Raw genomic sequence first — 21,213 nt, forward strand, 5'->3', positions numbered from 1 at the left:
TGAAGGCAAGATGTGGAATTGTTCCTAACATCCCAACAAGACCAGCCTTCCCTCTCCCTCCTCTGCAGATCAGGCTTTCCTTCTCACCTCTGCTTCCTCCTGCCCTGGGAGATGGGCTAAATTGGGCTTTAAGTGAACTCTCCCTCTCATGCCTGAGAACCAGCCCAAGGAGGCCCTCAAGGTCAGCATTTACACAACCAAGCTAAAAACTTCAATGTCCTGTCCCTGTGACATCAAGAGGGTCCAGCACTCCAAGGCAGGTGAACCAGAGTCTTCTTTGGACTCATTCACCCAGCTGAGACTAGGCAGCTGGAAAGCTTCAGGTATGGCCTCACAACATCCTCTCCCTTCAGACCAGACCTACCAGCTACAGCTGCAGAGCTGGTAATATCCCCAAGGTCAATCCTCAACTCTGCTCAAGCAACAAGAGGTGCCCAGTCCATCAGTACAGTGAATGATTAGCTGGCGGGGACCCCACTTCTTCACTCACACATCCCTTGGAAGCTCCCACTCCCAGGACATTGCCCTGCTTCTAACCATGATCAATGGCAATGTTGAAGGACTCTGGTTCAAGTCAGCCCCCAAGAAGCCAACCTGTTCCTGGGTCAGGGCTGTTGTAGAGAGCAAGCAACATGCTCAAGCAAGCATGGGATCTTTAAACTGCAAGCCACAAAGCTGAACCTGTATCACAGGGCCAGTCTTCCCCAAACACTGAGTCACAGCAATTAATGGAACAAGCACATGACCGTTAGTCAGACAGGAAGATGGCCATTGCTTAAGGTACCTTTGATGGAACGGCTGGCCCTCCTTCAGGATCCACTGACCTCAGCCAGATATATGAGCTGGCCTCAGCTTATATAACTGCAGAAAGTATTTATATAACATCAGATATTCACAATTCCCTTGCCTTTCGACCATGTTTATGCAAATACAGTTCACATGCAGCTACACATGAAGTTTAAAGTGTCTGCATTATTACGTTGCTAGGGTTTTTGAGGCAAGGCTTTCCACTGCGGAAAGCTAAGTTTTTTACAGGACGGGTTCTTCGACTCCTCGTGTGTTGTAGTTAAAAAGATTTACTTCTATGTTCTCAGAAAATTCATTCCAGACTCCAAGCAAGAACACTGAATTTGAGAGGAACTCACTGTGATTGTTGTGGAAAGACTGAGACAGACAGTATGGTTAGAGAGAGCAGTGCAAACAGACCTGAGATCTTCTACCACTGGTGTTAGCTGGCTGCAAGTTGTCTCTGTCTAGGAGCTCCACAGCAGCTGAAATACTACCTATAGAAGTGTCAAAGACCAGTTCACCCTCTCCAAGTCAGTAATTATCTCTTATGCTTCAATGAATGTAGTTGCTGTTGGCTGGTATTACTACTGGTCTAAAATGGTAAACCATCCCTAAACCTTCAAGAAGGCTGCCTGAAATTCACATTTGCTCAGGAAAATAATCTGGAGGAGAGCAATAGATCTGTAAGTCATCAAGCATAGGAATGGTGACTTAATTTCTGGTAGCCCAAAACAAGCATAGGTGAAGAAATGGGGATGAAAAACAAAGTTCACTGAAGACTTCCAGAAGGGCAAGACACCAACAGGAAGGTGAGGAGGACCCTCCTGAAAGACACAATCAAAGGTCATGAAAGAATGATTTCTAAGGAGTTCAAAGGCCAGACGGCAGATTAAAAAAACATCTAGAGAAGAACTGACAGAGGACAGTTTGGAAACAGTATGTTTAGTGAGCTTTGGGATGAGAGAAAGTGTTAAAATAGAAGAAGGGAAGGCAGTTGGAGAGAAAAAGTCTCACGGTACTTCTCTTGAAAACACCTAAGGAAGTCCAGTTCAGAGACAAACAGAGCAAAATCTGACCAAGAGCCTCTGGGGCCAAGAGGCAGGTTATCTTCTTGGAGAAGTCAAGTCAAACTCAAGGAACCAATTTGATTCAGGAAGAGAACCAAAACATGAGAGGGTCTGTACATGTGCAGGGAAAAATCAGCGTGACATTTCTGCTCCATGGGAGCAGACAGTGGCATGGGGGGAGCAGGGCCCGTGTGCTGACCTTAATATTTTAAGGTCAGGATAGACAGGAGATTAGCAAGATTCAGACAAGGAAGGAGTCTATCTTCTTGAAGACAGACCCATCTCTTGTGTAAAGACCTGTCTCCACCCCTGGTCACTGTTAGGTCCTTAAAGCTCAGGAATTTTTCTCAAACTACTATTTGCTCCTCCCAAGGTTTTCCTTGCGCTTCCTTCACTGCTTTACCTTCACATCTACTCAGATTCTCCAGTAGCTTCTTGTGAGACGTTATGTCAAAAGCCATATATTCATGACCTGTGCAGTCCTAAGTTTCTTCTGTGCTGGAAAATAATATATATTGTGCGTGGTACAAAACACTTGATGATGTGGTGGAGCCTACTGTTTACAGAGAACAGAGTCCACCACCCATCCTCCTGAGCTCATTAAATGTAACACCAAGGACAGCCTTGAACCAAAGTCTTCAGTTTGTGCCAGAGCCTTAAAGAAGTTCAGATCCAGCTTCATACTTCACAGCTCTGGCACCAGAGCCAAGACAACACCCCTTTCCCCTGAACCTCTGCGGTTAAACCCTGATCCAACATTTCCAGATGGTGCCACCTCTTGTGTCCCTCGCTGGCCACAAACTCTGAGACCGCAGATAAATGCAAGCTTTTGATGAAACCAGTCACCCTGATTACCCCTCCATACAACTCCTTGCAAGCCATTGGGAGGGGTCTGAAGAGAACATGTGTGGCTGAAGCACTTGCTGTAGTAACATGATTGTTAAGCTGAGCCTTGGAAGTGATTTCTGGAAGCTGAAGGAATAAATTTCATAGAGATTTGCCCTCCTCAACAAGCAACTGTAGCAATAGGCTATTGAAAAAACAGTCACGAAACTCACTGAGGGAGGGAAACTGGCAAAGAGAACTTTAAAACAGGTCTTTAACAGCAGTGTAAAACTTTTAAGGGTTGAACATCATGCACTTGTAAAAGCAGAAGGTCTAGGTCTGCTGTGCTGGTGTCAGGAGTAATTATTTCCAGTTACTTATTGAGAAACACTTTAGATGTTTTGACTGCAAAGTGTAAAGGGCTTTGCCAGAAAACTCTGACATTGAAGAGGTGGAGGGTGAGGCAGGAAAAAGAGACAGCAGAAACGGGAGAAAACACACAATACATTTACATTCTATAGTGAAGCAGTTGCCATTTTGACTGTTTTGTAGACTGCCAGGGCTGATGACCTTAAGGGTCTGCCCTGAATTCACTGAAGCCACGAGAACCTTGTCTCCAGCAGGTAGTAAGCCAAGTTATAAAAACATGGTTTAATTTGATAGTCATCCTCATATTTGTAGCTGGATTAGAAAGTGGCCACTGGTCACTGCCTGGTCATCTCTGGAGTTGCTCAAATGTGGAGTCTCGGCTCTGAAACCACTGACACTCATGGTTTATCTGTTTGTCATCACGTGCTGCAAAGTGAAGTTCACCATTTCCAGAATCCTGGAAGATAGACCTGGAAGGTCCCAGAGAAGCCAAATGCAAGCCTAAACCCCTCTCCAGAGCCTGCACTGATGGTGAACCTGCAGCTCTCCCCAAGCTTTCTGTCCCTCTGTCTCACTGCCTTCATTATTAAAAGTTTCTCATAACAACCTGGGAGTCCCTTGTCAGGGTGTAACCCCACCACCTTAACCACGTGGATATGGGGAACAGGCAGCTCCTTTCCTTACAGCTGCAGCTATTGGTAGACCCAAAGCCTGTTATGAGCATCTTATTAAAATTCTTCAATATTGAGCCAAATCATAGCTGCCTCTTTTTGCCAAGTCAACCAAGAGAGAGGAAAACCAACAACCCTGAGACCCCATGAGTGGGGTAGCTTACTTACCCAGGTGACTAAGGGCCTCTTTATCCCATGGCCAAGTGGCAGCACCAGCCAACTCTTCCCGCACCGAACTGGCAAAGTAAACATTGAGGAAGTGGGTGCTGTTCAGCTGCAGTGCCTCCTTCAGCTCCTTCACGCTCATGTACGCCCTGCAAGGACAAGGGAGAGGAGAGAGTTAGCATAGACTTTCACGGAGCAAAGAGGAAAAGCAGGAGCCATCCGTAGATAACCTGGAAAGGGTGCAGCAGACCTGGAGACCCCATCCTCAACTCTCTGAAACCAACAGCATTTGGTAAAGCATGGCAAAATTCAGCAAGTTTCAACAGGATGTCCCATGACACTACTAATTCTGCTCTGTAAGGTGCAAGTTCTGCTAGTGAGGCATTTGGGTGGAAGGCAGTCATGCAAATCTGAAGAAGTTTTGCTAATTACAGTAGCTTTGTTGATGAGTTCTACTCTTAGAGAAAGTTTTCCAAGAACAGGGGCAGAAGAGACCCCAGAGAATAGGATAAAAGGAGACAAAATGGGAGGAGAAACAACGAGAGAAGAAAGGAAATGCAGATGTCAGTCCTGCTCAGGAAAAGAGAAGGGGTTTGGCATCAGAAAAGTGGAATTTGAGGGGGGGAAAAAAGTGAGTTTTCCTCAAGGTGTCAGGAGAGAGAAAGGAATCCAGAACTCCAGCCAGTTCCCACAAGGGTTTTCAGGGGTCGTCCCTGATACAGGTCAGGGCAGGAATGGACATCAAACCTTATTCTTGAGAGCAGAGAGGGTTTGCCAGCTGGGGCCAAGAATTCTCTTCTCCAGCTTCTCTAATCTGTCTGGAGAAGCTCACGACCATGGCCCTCCGCTCTATTCTTTTCCCCAGGACAGCCAGTATGCCAGAGGTGGTAGTGTGTGGTAAGAACAAGGGGTCATTGCAGAGCACAGGCACATAACACATCAAGAAACATGCTACCTCACCCCCATCCCTGTGTATTGTATAAGGAAGAGCATGAGCAAAAGCTATCTCAGAATTTGCTCCAAGAAATCTTTCTTCCAGCTCTGCTCAAAACAGACCTTGGAGAAGAGTGCTGCCTGGGTCCCCCCAGCACTGAGCCAACAGCAGGGCCCTCTTCCCATGAATCTGTCTCTCTGCACATGATCTGAATCCTCTCTGAGACAAGGTCTGGGATGTCTGCAGGAGCCAGGGCAGGGAAGCACAGGAGCTCCCAAAATAAGCTTAATGGGGACAGAGGGACGTCTCTCAAGACAGATGCATCAAAGGGCATGTTTAGTGGGGAAAGCTCCCTGGCAACACTGTTGGCTGTCTCTCCTCTTATCTCCAGAGCTGGGAGTAACTTGAGGAGTTACTTGCAGGAGCAAAAAAAATACTGGAATGGGGATATCCAAGACATCCATTTCTAAAGGGCATGGGAAGGTAATGGGCTGGGAGAGGTGGGTAGGCAATAGGCATTGCAGCAGAGCAGTAACACCTGTGGGTAGGTCTGGGTGTCCACAAAATGATCCTCACAACGTGGTGTGTCTCGCAGCACTTGGAGAAAAAAGATAAAACAGCAGTCAGGAAATCTATGTTTCACTCTCCCCTCTGCATGATTGTTTCTGCACAGGTCAGAGGTCTATATTGCATTCACCGGTACACCAACGGTCCCAGTGTTGATCTTTAGGGAGTTCATGTCCTCAGCTGTGTAAAATGATAAGGATCTAACTTAATAATAACAATAATAATTCCAATAGTAATAGCAGTGGGATTGTAGGGCCTCGGGCTGTGCTGTAAATGCCAGATACTCTTTTAAATCAAGTACTACCATTTCCACCATCAATGTCATTAACACCTCATGGGCTGAGACAGCATTAGGTCAGGTAGCCCTGGAAAACATTATCTCTAAGTCTAAGACTTGTCCCTAAGTCTTCCAGACCTGAGGACCCTCACCCACGGTTTGTGAAGCCATTAATTTAAGAGATTCTAAGCAGGGAAAAACACTCATGGAAAGGCTTCAAATACATCATTGTGGAATGACGATGGAAATGCACCATTGTGGAAATATGTCATAAGAATGACTAAACCTGCAGCATAAGGCCAACAGCAACATTAAGGTGGTGGAAAGCATTTCACTTATTCCCATGCTTCCAGGAGCAATTGGCATCTTTGAGCTGCACAGAGAGATTATGAAGGGAATACGATCATTTCTTTACACTGGACTAGCCATGAAGGCACACCAGCTATATTTGAACGAGCAGCTTCTGTAAAAGTGGTGTCCATTAGTGCATTCCTCACTGCATTGAATTATGGAAGGAAGGACAAAAAGCTGAGCATGGGCTAAGGGGAAAAAGACATGTTCTCATCAGAGATGTGAAGTGAGAGGGAAACCGACAAGAGATGTGCAAATACACTGTTTGAGATGGCAAGATCCCTAGTCAAGTTATTATACCAACAGACTTGTTCAGAAAGAGAGAGGTTGCTACAGCAAATGGAAGATAAGGAGAAAAAAGTGAAAAAATAGAGGAACAGGATTCCAGAAGTAGACTAGAGCAGGGTGGCATGTGGAGCAGAGCTCGGTAAACCCAAGGGTGGCTACTTCCCTGGATCTGAAATAGCAGAGACTTGGGAGGCATCAGATAATTAGGATCTGCTGACTATGTCTCCCCTACCAGTCAGCCCCAATAGGCCATCCTGGGCTGGAGACATCTCGCCCACCTTCCCAGCGACAAAGCAGCTCTGAAGCTTCAGTCACTTTAGAAAATCTTGGCTGGACTATATGGCAGCATTTAATGGTGAGATGAGATGACCAGCTTGTCTTCACCAGGCCCCGAGATCTCACACCACAAAGCAGCATTCCCAGAACACTTTCCCCAGCCACATCAGCTTGCGGAGAGAAAACTCTCCCAACCGGAAACGGCAAATTAGGAGAACATGATCTCTTCTCTGTGATGTTTCGCCTGAGCATCCCAGACACGCGCCATGCTGACGCCATCCCTTCAACCCAACCAAGACAGGAGCAGGCCGGGAGAATAGATAGGGAGAAGAATAAATAAACCTGAAGGACATATTTGTGGCATGACTCGGAAGGAAGAGAAGCAAAAATTTCATAGAAATAGAGCATAAAGGAGGGGGAAGGGGGAGAGAAAGTCTCCTTCATGCACCAGAGCTGCTCGGGGGACACAGACTTAAAAATAACGTTGATTCCTGTCCTATGATATCTTGGAAAAATAGCCCCAAACCCTTCCAGGCTATCCAAATTCCGAGAGCTGACGTCAGCCCTATTCAGAGGGATATTCCCGCCGCCCCTCTTCTGGAGACATGATGTTTTTCTGGCTGTCGCCTGCCGTTCCCTTGACACTAGCAACATTTTTTGTCAACCCTTAATTATAAATAACTGTAATTTCCTCCATTGAGAGATTTGGATCGTTCACGGCTGTATCAGGGGTAGGGGTAGCCATTCCAGCACTGAGAGATGCTCAGATAGATGGAGAGGAAAGTGGATTTCACCCACTACAGCATGGAAAGCACAAATATCCTCCTGCTGGCATCCCCAAAGACACAACCAAGACCAAAACAACTCTCGAATGGGCAACTCTGATTCCCCTCAATCCACATTTCCCACTGGCATCCTTAGCTTAGACAAGGAGCATGTAACTGGCGTCTTCGCCTGTTGCTTACTGCCAAGGTCATGCTCTCCCTCTTCTTCAGCGCTTCTGTGATTTTCCCAGGGGGAAAGCAGAGCAGCCTTTGGTCTCCACAAACAGTCTAAGTGACAGCCCTCTCCACTGCTCCCCAAATAGCTTCTCAACGCCTACAAGACTGGAGTATTCCAAACTAGATGGTATTTACAGCAGGGTGGGCACTGCAAGCCAACACACAAACACAAGGAAGGCCAGAAAGACACAGGAAGGCACAGCTATCAGCTAAGCAGCAAAAAAAAACAACCCCAAAGAACAGGGCAGAGGATAGAAGAGAGACATAGAAGGGCCATCAGGTTTTCCAGATTCAAAGCAAATGTTTTTCCAAGAGCATCCAAAACTCATTGGTGAGCAGCTAGCTGCACAGTAATATCCCCTTGACCTAGGGAGTATTTGCAACTCTGGGAGAGTGGAGCTGGCAAGAAGAACATAGGCAACAGTAGAGAGATTAGGGACGGGAGGGGTATGGACTGCCATTATTAGAAATGAGCATGGGCATGAACACCACCCGAAATGATGGAGGGAATGAGTCCAGATAAGAGGGCCTCCCTCATGATGGTGCTGTCCTGTGATACTGTTGACTTAAAGTTCTGCTGAATGACACTAGCTGACAATCTGACTCTAAGGCAGGCTTAGGTACCACACTGCATGCTGTTTTACTTGTGGGACTCATGGTCGGCAGAAAGCAAGATGGGGAAGAAGCCTGGACCTTGTATTGCCCTACAGCAGCACAGTGGAGCCACACTGTTGCTTGTGTGGTCCTGGTGCTGGGTCAGGAGCACATGGCTCTGTATGGGACTTAATGATGTGCTGTCATTGTGTGACATTTCGGGCTATTGAAAAAGGAAAGGAAGATGAAGCGCAGCAGCTTCAGTGACTGTGTCACCACAGAATAGTGGAATCAGAAACTCATAACTGTGGGTGGAGAGGAACGGACCTCCAGGTCATCTAGTCTGGCTCCCTTGTTCAAAACAGGTCTAATTAAATCAGGTTGCTTGAGGCCATGTCCAGCTGAGACCTGAACAGCTCTGAAGACAGAGGTTTCACAATTTCTCTTGGCAACCTATTCCAGTATTTAACTACCCTCATGGTAAAAAAAAATCCTAATGTCTAATCCAAATTTCTCATGGTCCAACTTGTGTCCATTGCTTCCTGTCCTATCATCATGCATCTCTTCTCGGAGTCCTGCTCCAGCTTCTCTGTGTCACCCCATCACATCAAATGGGAAAGCCATCAAATGACTACAGCTTTGCATGGAAAACTATTACTGCACTAGACCTTACCACACTAAGGTCTAAAGACCCAAAGCTTCCTTTCTGATCAGTTGAAAAATCATGCTCCACCCATGATCCCAGGCCTCTCTGGAGAACCCTCACATCCCTCTCTCATGCTTTTCTTTGGACAATTTTGTCCTAGCCCATGGGGCAGACAGCATCTTTGTACTCGTGGGTGTAAGTCAAGCTCTGGGCTGGCTTGGTCAAAGGAGAAGACTTGACATACACTGAAGAGACAGAACTATTGCTGCTTTTCCAGGCAGCAATTTCTGGCAGCAACAACAGGACCACTGCTGGTACACAGGTGGGAGAGAGGAGAGGATCTGCTAATCTATGGGGCAGTAGAATGGACAATCAAGCTGTAACACAAGCCTGATGTGGTTTAAGGTGGGAGAAGAGGAGCAAGAGTGGCACTTTCTAGTGACAGCCATATCATAACAGGAAGTCTTAGGGCCATGAAAGTGGCCATTACCACTGAAAGGTGAAAGATGGCACTTCCAAATGAAAAGTAAGGCCAGCATGTACCCCATGCAGTACCATAAATCAAACTGAATTCTCTGGGTACTGCAAAGGATGCAGTGTGTAATGCCACAGGAATTCCACTGCAATTCAAAAATAGGAGTCTTTTCCCTGTAGACGTTTCAGAGGGGATGTGGGAGTGGGGTTGGGTGGAAGTTGTCCAAGTGCCCTCCATGGACAGCTGGAAAATACTTGAGACCCAGCCAGCTCCAGCTAACCATATAGCCTAATGAAGTCACAGGGGATTCCTGGCTCTGCTTTCATGTCCTTCAGCCACCGCAAGGAAATTCCTCTTCCTACTCCCCCCAGGCATGGAGGCTCCCTTTTTCCCCAAACCTCTGCTTGACAAACAAGGAATCCCTCAGACTTCTCGGGAATGAGCCTGCCACTAACATTTTTGGTGTGCTTACAACACATTCCCTCAAGGCTGCAAAGGGTTAACACAACACACAGCAACCTTGCTTCTGAGGCACCAGCCAAAAGCCCAAGAGCCACAACTCAATCCATGAAGACAGGTGCTGAATCAAGTGGCATGAATATTTTCAGAGAGCAGACTCTCTGAACTCTCCATATCACCAGTGAAGAGAGATGTTCCTCCAGATGGTGAGCCAAAGTGAACATCTTCCGATTCACCCCTGCCAAAGGACTCCTCTCCATGGTGACTCTTTAGGGGGTCTCTGCTTGCATACGTGAATCCTCCTTGCCAGAATTTGTGAAACGTCATCCCTGTTCCCAGCACATGAATTCCCAGCTGATGCTCAGCCTTGCCTCCCTTCTGCCCTGCCACAGGCAGACAAAGCCCACTACCACAATGTAAACAGGACATGGTACCATCTTGGCACAGCACACAAGCCAAGATGGGTTTCTTGGTCTGCCTCCAGACTAGACTGATGGTGATTCTCGTAACTGCAGCTGCCTCACACTCTGGGTTTACCCGCCCTGAAATTTCTGGCGTTAATGCAACTGGGGGAATGCTGTATTTTTAGGCAAAAGCTTAAGTCTTTCTGTACTTGTTAAGACTACTTGCATTACCATGACCATGGTTCTAGGAGCTCTGACTACAGTCCACCACTATGCTGGTATGCCACAAACATCATTGCCAGCATCATGACAACTTGACAAGGCAGCAACATCCAAATGACACTCATCTGGACAGGCTTTGGTAACACAGGCAGATATGAAACACAAGCAGGAGGTGAAGGGAAGGCTGAGGAGCAGCCAGACATTCCCCTGGGATCACAGAAGGCACAACACTGCTGGTATAATACCCTCTGTAGTCCTCAGGAGTCTCTCATCAGCTTTACTGGGTGCTGGACTCCAGCCAAAGAGCATTTGTGTACACAAGGGACAAGGGTATCACACACCTCTTGGGCATGCCTGGAAAAACCCACCTCTGAGGCACTGACAGCATGAGCAGAACAGCCTAGGAAGCAGCCATCACTGGCAGCACCACTTAAGAGACAGTTTAAAATTTGCACAAGTGGCTGAGTATCAAGATATCAAAGAGGGTGACAGGGCAAAACATTCCTACATGAGGGCCTTCATGATCAGGGGTTTCCCTTACACATGAGCAATTCCTGTTGGATTCAGAGGTAACCCTCAATCTCCATGTGGGAGGTGGATTTGGCTTTGGGACTGAAGCAGCAGCAGATGCTGCAGGGTCAGAGAGTTGCACTGGCAAAGCTGCAGACGGGATCAAAAAGCAAGTTGTGGTTTGAGGCTGTGACCCTTCCATATAGATTTACTGGGGAAAGGGACCAAGAAGGCTGCAGATCACTAGCACGCAGCAGGCAAGCTCCCAGTTACATCAGATGGTAGTACGCAACTTCTTGAGGTCAGATTTGGGCAAGACAGACAATAACATCAGTGTTAGACCAGAAAGCCCTGCAGGGCATTTTGCCCTGAGATAGGCTGAAGAATAAATGCTGCTAACAATGGCACAGCCTAGCTATTCCTGGAAGTGTTTGCTAAAAAGTTATTCACTAAATCATCACTGCACCAGCCAAAGGCAATGCTATTTTAGACCTGGTTTTGGTAAGTAGCGTAGAAATTATGGAAGAGCTGATGAGAGAAAGAAAACTTGGCCTGAACTAACAATGAGCTGATTCAGATTAACTTAAATGGAGGGATAAAGGCAGGTCTTGAACTAAGAATGGGAAAACAGGACTGACCAGCAGACACCACTGCATCTGAGGTGCTGGGACAGTGAGGTGAAATGGGAATTCCATGAAATCAAGCTGACACCAGTGAAAACAAAAAATAAAAGGCCCTTTTAGAAATAAGAGGAGCAGCAGAAGGAAGGAACAGATCTGCTAAGCAGGGAAGGTGGAGCTGAAGCTCAGCATAATTGAGATGCATCCCTGGACAATTTTAACATATGGTCTCCACCTTTATTCAGGATTGTGAGGCAGAATTAGACTTCCCTTCCAGCAGGGTACAGCAAGATTAAGGGCATGGTACTGGAACAGAGCTCAAGACAGAGGAAAAAAAGTTGGCAGCAGCTGGATGGGGGCTGAAGTGCCATTTGGGCAGGGTGGGAGGGAAGATGAAACGCTGGGAAGGAGGCAGCGAGTCCCAGCTCCGAAAGGGGCGGGATGTAGGGATACAGAACAAGGGGCAAAAAACAGCAGGGGAAGTGCAGAAACATTCATAGATAAACAAAAATTCAGTGGATGTAATGCATTTGTAGCAGGAGCCTGGGGAAATGCCACCCTGAATCCAGAAGGACTGACCACAGGACATATGACTGGAGAACAACTAATATGATACATGCAGTGATGTTTACGGGGGTGAACAAAGATCACAACAAGACAGGCTGATCTGGTTGTCTTCTCTCTGACAGACCTTAAATCCACCTGCAAATTTCAGCAGACTTTCAGGTATAAAGATCTCCATGTTATTACTTTCACTCTCCTACCCCATCTTTGAAAAAAATAATGGAAATCCTTACACGCAGAGACTGATGTAGATGTGATCACCTGAAGGTCAGTGAAGGACATGCAATGCCCTCTCTGGACAAACTCTGAATACACTGCTAGGGATGCCAAATTTTTAACCAGCTGCCTGCACTGACAGATCCCAGACCCTGCCAGCGTGAACACAGGCAAGGGCATGCTGCACCTGCTGGCCTTTCTCTTGGGAAGAAACAATTGGGCATCAAGGACTCGTCTTTGCCTCTGCCACCATGCTGGGGCACCTGATTTTAGGAAACCCACATAAATTCCTCCCCACCAGCCTGTTCAGAGACTGTTTGCTTTTCTGCCACATGATGGTTTCCTCTCTGGATCTTGTTATAACTCTGTTGACAGCTTATGTGCAGGGTGAGGAAGCAGGTACCAGTTTTAAGGCTGGTTGCATGTGACACACTGGTACTCATGTTTTGGGGGTTGAACTGAGGATGGTCCCTCACTAACTTGTGTTGAATACATGGGAATAAACTTCAGGAGATGTTTACCCCCAGCTGTGCTCTTGCAGCATAGTGAGTACCTTCAGGACACTCATGCTGATGGGTGCACACGCCCTAGCAGATATTCTGAACCACCCTTCCTGTTGTGGCTTCTCTCTGGAGGCTTTACCAAATTTGAGACTTCTCTTGGAGGATGCTAAAGCATCTGCATCATCAGCCCCCAGCCCTGGGATTTCTGACCAGTGCTGCAAGTGTGGGGAGTTCCCTCCACTGCTCCTCTGAAGGGACAGGGATGTTCAGTGGCTCTTCCTTCAGCACAGATTAATCGCATGTGCATCAGATGCTCGGATCATTGAAAAACACTGGTTTCATGATGTTTGCACCCTCAGGCCAAGGCTGGCTTACCACCTCACTCAGCTGCTAGCTGCCACGCACATGATGGGCACCATGGCCTGTCTGAGGGCCTCTTGGGATAGCTCTGCTGGGAATTCCAGCACACCTCCATGTGCCTGTGTAGGTTTCCTGACTATAACTGAGATACCACCAGCCCTAGTACATCTTAGGAGGAAGTGAGGTTTTTCAGAACCACTCATTTGGACCCAGGCACCAGCATTTTGTCCAATTTGCATTTCAGTTTCCAAAAAAATCCAATGGTTGTGGCTACCTGATAGACCTATAGTCCCTCCTGAGCTCCCAGAGGAGTCCGTCCTGTACTGTAGAAAGCACCAGGACCAGCCATCAACAATCCCAAAGGGTCAAAGGGTCCTGGTGCCTGACACAGAAGCCATTACATTCTGAACCCAGGAAAAAGTCCCACATTTGTTCTAGGGATAGATGTCTACATTCTCCCCCACGGACAGGAACCCACGTGTTCCCTTTTGCCTGCCTCAAATTAAATTCCTTTAAGAAGGAGACCAATTCCCCACATTGCCTCCTCCATTCGCAGCCCAAATACCATCCAACATCACCCCATTGCTGGATGGAAAGAGGCATCTTTCTGCAGTGACCTCATGGAGGAGGCATCTAGACATGGCCCCATAGCACAGATGTCATCCCTCAGCAAGAAGGAGCTTGGAGAGGTGACAGGGCAGCAGGAAGAGGAACACTGGGTCAGGATCAGGCATGCACAGCAGAGAAAGCCAGGGCTGCGGTGAAGCTGATTGAAGGAGGCATGAAGGGAGACAAACAAGGGAAGTGTGGCCTCCGGCTCGGCAGGGACTACCTGACCTCTCTTCCAAGGGGGCATGGCAGCTTTCAGCTGACACCAGCAGCCATCCTGCATCCTGAGAGTTGTTGCTGCCTGGCAGAGACAGTAAGCGGCAAAGCCCTAATCGGAAAGGACAGCTGGATTGCAAAGCTCCCTCCTGTGCTTCTCTGCTGAGCCAAGGTGGGGGAGTCTGGGCTGGGACCCCTTTCTCCTGTGCTGCTGTTCCCCCATCCTCAGTGCCTCCCCTGAAAACTGGAGGCTGCCCTCAGAGGAGACAACAGCCACACTGATGGGTCCCAGCCCTTTGGGTCACCTCCTGAGGTGGACCTTCCAGAGCTATAACTCTTCATCACCAGTGCTCAGCAGGGACACACAGGGTCTCTCTGCTCTGCAGTACATTTTAGGACTGGCACAGCTCTCACCTCCCACCAGCAACACCACAGTAGGAACACCCACTCTTCCCACCCCTTCTCCTCCTCATGGTCAAGCCCCTGGTTGACAGGCTTCCATCTGTTGAGCTACTTCTCACCCAGAGGCAACCTGTAGGGATTCCCTGCATTCCCACCACATTTACACACCCGCAGCCTGTTTTAGGGTCCACCACAACACCAGCAGCCCCAAAGGGCTTCCTTCCGAGGACAAAGAGACAAGGACCTCATCTTTGCAAGGTCATCTTCCCAATAGCTTTCCTCATACAACCTCAGAAGTGTGACACCTCTGTATAATTCAATGTGGAAAACCCTGTAACGCCAAGAACAGACTCACAAATTCAGCATTTCTTACAGCACTTCAGCCTTAAAGCATCATTTGGTTCTGCCAAACAACCAAAGCCTTGAAAGTTATTACAAAATGTGTCAGATATTTTCCAAAAAGCTCCCAGAGGAGGCTGGCTTTGAGCTTGTGTTAGCGCTACTGATTCACCCCATGAACCTTCCTTTTTACCCCCTCAGGGAGGACAAATCCATGCAAGTCCCATAAACTTCCTGGCTTCTGTGACAATTCTTGTGTTGCTTAAGCATAATGGGCCATCAACTTTCCCCTGGGATAAATTTGTCCTGGCAATCTGCGTTTTAGTGCTCTACATCTTGGGGGAGTTGATAGCATTTGGGGTTATTTTAATGGGAGTCGGTAGCCATGATCAATTGTAGAAGCTCTATTTCCACGGAAATGAGTATTTAATAGATTTTTGAAAATGGTGGTTATTGACCCAATGGGCCTTAATGACTTAAAAACCATCTGATTGTAGTATGTAAGAGTAAATGCATATGATTTTCAAATGCATACTGGAATAGGTAGTAAAAACCTTTTTAAATTGCAGGACCTGGTCAACAGGGAGTTTCCATTTGCTTGTTTGGCCTTTCTATTTCTATCAGAGTGAATCACGGCCATCTCTTCCTCAGAGAGGCTTACCATTTCCTCACGGGTGAGATCATCTTAAACCATGCGACCCATCTGAGACCCATCAAGGTACAGGGATGTCTTTCATTAGACCAGGCAGTGATGCAGAGTCAGGCTTTCAAAGCAGCTGGGCTCCCAGCTGCTCTTGTGGTGGGAGCAGAGGATACATGGACCATCTCTCATCCTCTGTGGACCATGCACTCCTGTTGCTCCCAGGGAGAGCTCCTTGGGAGCTGAAAAGCCACATGTGCCTCAGACTCCTGGGTTTAAATGCAACCTACAGGCTCCCAGTTGACGATCTTACACTGAAATTCCCAGGCAGAAATCTTGGTTTATCTGTGGTTAACACATACCAAAATCATCAATAGGAGTGAACTCCAAAGGAATGTACTAATTACTAAGAAGTAATCCTGGAAGCAACGAACAGACTAAACCCTGATATTTATTTCATGGTGTGTGCAAGCACTGACTGAAGCCCTCCCCCCACCCCCAAGGCATGTATTTAGGGTTATCACCCCCACCAGCTCTCCAAGGTCTACAAAGGCTCAGCACAAGCTGCAGTTACTCCCCACCTTTGCCCATCACAGGGGCAGCTCCCCTCTCCTGGCTGCCTTTTTCCTGAGCCTGCAGGAACACAGATGGCCAAGTTTTTAATCTGTTTGAAACCAGCCTGTACGTTCAGCCATTGCAAAGAGGAGATCCCAAGCCATGCATGTGCAGGAGAGCAAGGCTGGGTATGTGTCACGGCCATAGAATAAGCCAGACAAAAACCAAGGACCTGAAAACTCCCAAATTTCAAAGGGACATCTGTCCTCCTGCTCCCTCTTACCTTCCCCTTCAAAAACCCAACAAAGCAGGAATTAGAGAGTTCAGAGCCACAGCCGGTTGCTTCTCCTCCTCATCAGTAGAATAAGCAAATGAGACAAATATTGCAGGTCACCACCTGCTTCCACCCCAGTAAGGTGTCTCCCACTGCCATCCCCAAGCAGGTCCATAACACAGTGTCCCACCTGCTTGCAGCAATACTCACCTCCACGCCCTGAACCCCATGAGCGTGCAAATGCTGCTGGCCAAGTGCAGACTCTGGGTGCAAACCCCAAGGCTTGTGCATGCCTAGGTGATAGGACCCTGCCGGGTTGGGCTTTCCACCTGTGCCCAGCACTGACCCCTCACTCTTGGCAGGCATGAAGGAGGCTCAGACCATCATGGTGGCCTCTGAAAATACATTGTCATTCCCCCAGAGCATGTGCCTGGCCATCTGCAAGAACACAGACCTAACAGCGTACCTAGCAAGTCAGGAAGCTACTGCACATCTATGGGGGCTGTAAGAAGGAGAGGGGAGCTGTCATCATGAGACATCATCCCTGAAAACAGGGAAACAGCAGTGGCTGGGGGGAGTTAATGGGAAGAATTTAAAAGAAACAGGGTTAAAGATCCAGTTTTGAACCATTTAGGGGAAGGAAGGGAGCCCTGCCAGGGAGAAAGGCAGCAAAGCAGCAGCTTGGGAAAGGAGGGGAACCCAACATTGCCCTGGGTGGCTGGGCTCCAAAGCCCAGCGCAGGCAGCATCCCAGCTCCAGCACACACTGAGACGCTTTGGAGAGGCTCGTTATCCACTGCATGGGGTAAGTGCTTGCCTTCTTTTGACAATGTTGATGCTGGCTGGCGAGACGCTGGTGTTATACAGAACATGTGTGAGAGAGGGCGAGAGAGAAGCGCTGGGGGAAATTGAGAAATATGTTTGCAGCCCCTTGCGGTTTTGCGAGGCAGAACTCAACAGTGGCAAGTTATTCTAGAGCAGGCTCCAAGCTAAACAAAGACAGGTATGGTTTACTTCCTGCCTGGATTGTTTGTTTCAAAGCAAGATAAAACACATCCCAGGTCAGGACCAAGTCTTACAGCACTTTTTGCCTGTTTAAGGTTGCATAGATAAGCCCTGTCCCACCTAGCCCACAAGAGTAGATCTGTAAATCAGCTTTCCCTTACTTTTTGCCTGCAGCAAAATTACGAAGCAACATTCCAGGTTTAGGGAGGTCTTAAGGTCTCTGCAAACAAGTCCATGTCCCCAGGAGCCTGAATTTCACTGCTAATTTTTATAGCACAGTCCACGATCTGCTGAGAGAAGGCAGAGGGGATAACACAGGTGAGTGCAATGCTCCTGGTCTCCCCCAGCACTGTGTGGGCTTTACGTGGCTGAGCAGAGTCTTAGGGCTAGGAGGCTCAGCAAAGCACTCCAGACAAAGGGGGACTGCATAAATGAGCGCATCATTTTTTGCCTTGCATTTAGGCAGGACCAAGCAGTTTCACCTCCTTTCGTTAAATGCCTCTCTTCCCCATCCAGGGACTAGGAGGCAGGAGGCCAGAGCCTCAGCATCAATGGCAGCAACTCATTACTGCACAACTTGGGGGCAAGGTGTCCAAGACTTCTGTGCCTCAGTTTCCCCAGCGGAAGAGCTGGGATTACCCTTGCCCACAGCACAGGCAGGTGTTTGCAAACATCTTAGAAGACATGATCTTTGCTGCACAGGGTTTTCAAAGGAGCTTAGAGGAGTTAGGCACCCACATCCTACTGCTCTTCAATGGAAAGCAAGTGTCCAGCTTTTCACCAGGTGCCTCCTCCTTTCCCACCCATCTCCCACAGCACCCTTCTCCATAGGAGAGATCTCAGAGCTGGTGGGAAAGAGGGAGAGCTGTGGACCGGATGAGCATGGTGAAGATGACCCTACAGCACATGTGCTAGCAAGGATGTGTCACACTACTGCCTAAAGCCTGTCTTCAGCCAAAGAGCTGGGACAGATGCACATCACCACCAGCGCCATCTTCAGTGCCACGTCTCAGGAGACAGAGTGCATGTGGAGCTCTGTGCTAGGACCAGTCAAGGCTGGAGAGAAACATGGACTAACACATAGCAGGAGGCAGCTCGGTCCCCTCCTGAAAGAAGGCATGGCTGTTGCAGAGGGGCCAGACCACAAACTGGCTTCTGCATGGATGGGGGAGGCAGAGGGACCTAGCTTGAGGTCATCTCCAAAAACTGTTCTGGTGACCACCAGGTGACAAGCAAATGTCAGTCTCTCTTCTTCATCCAGCCTCCCTGACTAGTAGGGCAGCAGAAAAGGAAACAGACACTGCAAGGCTGGGGACGGATTTTTGATAATGCTCAGATGAGCCCACAGCAGGCTGCAATGCACGTGCCCATCCATCAGTGGGGCAGTATGGCCTTGCAGCAGAAGTCAATGAAAGGGTGGCAGAAAACCAGGTGCCACCCTTCCAATCTCTGGCCTGCCTTATCTGTTCAGACTGAAAGCGCCCGGGCACTGGCAGAAGAAGGACCCTTTAACAGGGCTGACAACAGTGGACAAATTTGCTGAGCAGGGATGATGCTCCCAGGGGCATTAAGCTAACAGCTCCCAGTTCCTCTGCAAGAGGAACCACACAGCCCTGTGGTCAATAACCACCCCCTCAGGCACTCTTCACCATGATGGTAGTGTCCAGTCTTGCTAAAAGGTCCAAAACTTTGCTACATTCACCCTAAACTTCTCACCAAAGGGCAAAAACTTGCAGCCTTGATATTGGTCAGGAAAGGGATCGAGACAGAGAAAAAGAGGAAGAAGAATCTATTCAAGCCAAACATCTCCTCCCTGCTTTATATATATATATTTTTTTTTTTAAGGGAAAAACCAAGTCCCAAGCCTCCAACTTATTTTTAGGTCTAGGCGATTGGGTGTCCCAGCCGGAGCGTGGCGCACGCAAGCCAGCATTCTAAAAAGCCTTCTTCGTGGATATAAAAAGGACATGAGATAATTTATTGGGGAAGTTTTGTAATGTAATGATCATATGTTAACCACAAGCAAAAAAATAATCTGAGGCTGCCTCTGGTCCCCAGCACAGCCCTTGGCAGGAGACAGTCGCAAAGGCTCAGCATCCTCACCCTCTGCAAAGCCTCCCAGCAAAGCCCTCTGCCTCACACCATCTCGGTGGGTTTGGGCTCTGCCGGACCCATTCCCTCTCACCCCATCACCCTCTGCAAAGGAGCAATTTGATTTCCTAAATAACAGTGGTGGCTGGGCCAAGGAAAACTAAAAGCAGTATGTTCACTTAACAACTCCAATGGCCGCGGCTCAGCCTGCCAAGGCAAATGTGGATTAAATCATCTCAGAGACCCCATCAACGCCAAGCTGACAGTGTCCCACCCGATGGCTGCTGAGCTCCTTGCCGCCCTGCCGTTTCAGTTCCTGGAGTCTCTCGCTAGCCTGGCCAGGGTCTTGGCTGGTGTCCTCTGCCCGTGGGCAAGGGTACAGTCGGATGAGGAGGAGTCCTGGGGAGGGTTGAATATCGGGACAAAGAGTGACCCCCCCCAGCCATCGGACACACGCTGTTCCTTCACAATTGCCATCTCAATACAATCGGCCCCCCTTAAGTGAGCCCCTGGGACAGTGGTGTTTGCTAGAACAATAGCTCACATTTGGGACAGCTGTTTTCCCCGAAAGCACCCAGGCTGCCTTACAGCCGCTGGGCAGGGGTCCTCTCCCCTCACTCACACACAGATCGTGTTCTCCCTCTCCTGCAGAGATGCAGTCACCCCTGGGGGGACCTGGCAGGTTCCTCGAGGAACATGCCGTCTGGCAGCCCCATGCTCCCAGGAAGGCTTGTGGGAGTGAGCGAGACTCATCCTCCAGCAGAGGCTTATTGGAAATTAACCCCTGAGCCTTCTACCTTGGGAAGAAAAGGAGTGCATTACTGCAGATTTTATTTCCTACTTCTAGCATCCCAAAATGCATGGAAGAAGATTTGGGCACATCAGCAGTATGCTGCATCTTGCTGTACAAAGCAAGCTGCTTTGGCTAGCACTGAAGCCAGGGGCTGGGAACCAGCCCTTGCACCTGGACACCTCTACACCCTTGTACTCCTCTTCCAGCCCCACTCCTCTGCTCCCTGAGGTAACACAACAGAGCTCTGGTCCCACCAGGAGCCACTGTGATATGGAGCCCTCTGCTCTTGACCAGTGTCCCCAAGACCTTGCATGGTCCCCTGGATGGATGCACCTTGGTACCACCTCCCCCCTGGAAAGAAGTCACTCCTGCAGTCCCACTGGCCTGATGCCATGTTGGAGGGACTGAGTCAGACCCTGGTCTTGCCACATGTGCCTTAGAGAGTATGCCTCCATGCTGGAGCCCCCATGACCACCTCCTCTGCCACTGCCAACCTTCTTCTCGTGGACCTCTCATCATTTGAGGTTACAGCCCACAGCTACCCTTTCCTTTTATCTGTCAGCCCATGCTGGAGACGTTATAATCTCCCTCTCTCACATCTTCGTGAGAACAAAAGCGCCAAACGGGCCTTTGGTGTGCCCAACTCATAGCCTCATTTATAATAAAGTTTGGGAGGTAGAAAAGACACCAGGACAGATAAGTGCATCACACGGAAGGAAAGGAGCAGCCTTAACAGCAAACAAGGAACCAGAAAGAAGAAATAAGAAGACTAAGCAAACAAAATATATCTTGCAGGGACAGCAAAGGCAGCAGCCAGAGGCCGAGGTGTGCAGTGCCCCAGTGACATAAATGTAAACACACTGCAGAGCCTAAGTCACACCAACCAACCTCTCAGTGCATGCATTATCTCACCACCCTGGGTCCTCCCTCTTGGGAGCAAAATCCCACTGTTGGGCTCACCTTTGGCACAACGCACCAGACACTTACTAAGGGCTAGTAACATGCCAAATACTCTCCAATGTACTTTGAGAAGATCAAAAGCAAATTTGGGGTCCTCAGCCCCAAGCTAGGGCTCTGGGCAAGCTGAGTCACCCAGAGGCACGTTCACATGGATATAGCCTCTAAGTCCCATCATGA

The 21,213-nt window shown here is 48.6% G+C and overlaps 1 protein-coding gene across 1 annotated transcript in view; it reads right to left on the bottom strand.

Annotated features, from left to right (window-relative positions):
• Positions 1–21,213, bottom strand: part of PAPPA2 (pappalysin 2) — a 93,959-nt gene that overhangs the window by 60,721 nt on the left and 12,025 nt on the right. Inside the window, exon 3 of the mRNA XM_072867218.1 lies at positions 3,890–4,035. Coding sequence (XP_072723319.1) covers positions 3,890–4,035 — 146 coding nt within the window. The remainder of the gene's footprint in view (positions 1–3,889; positions 4,036–21,213) is intronic.

Source organism: Ciconia boyciana, chromosome 7 (assembly GCF_034638445.1).
Source record: "Ciconia boyciana chromosome 7, ASM3463844v1, whole genome shotgun sequence".
NCBI lineage: Eukaryota > Metazoa > Chordata > Aves > Ciconiiformes > Ciconiidae > Ciconia > Ciconia boyciana.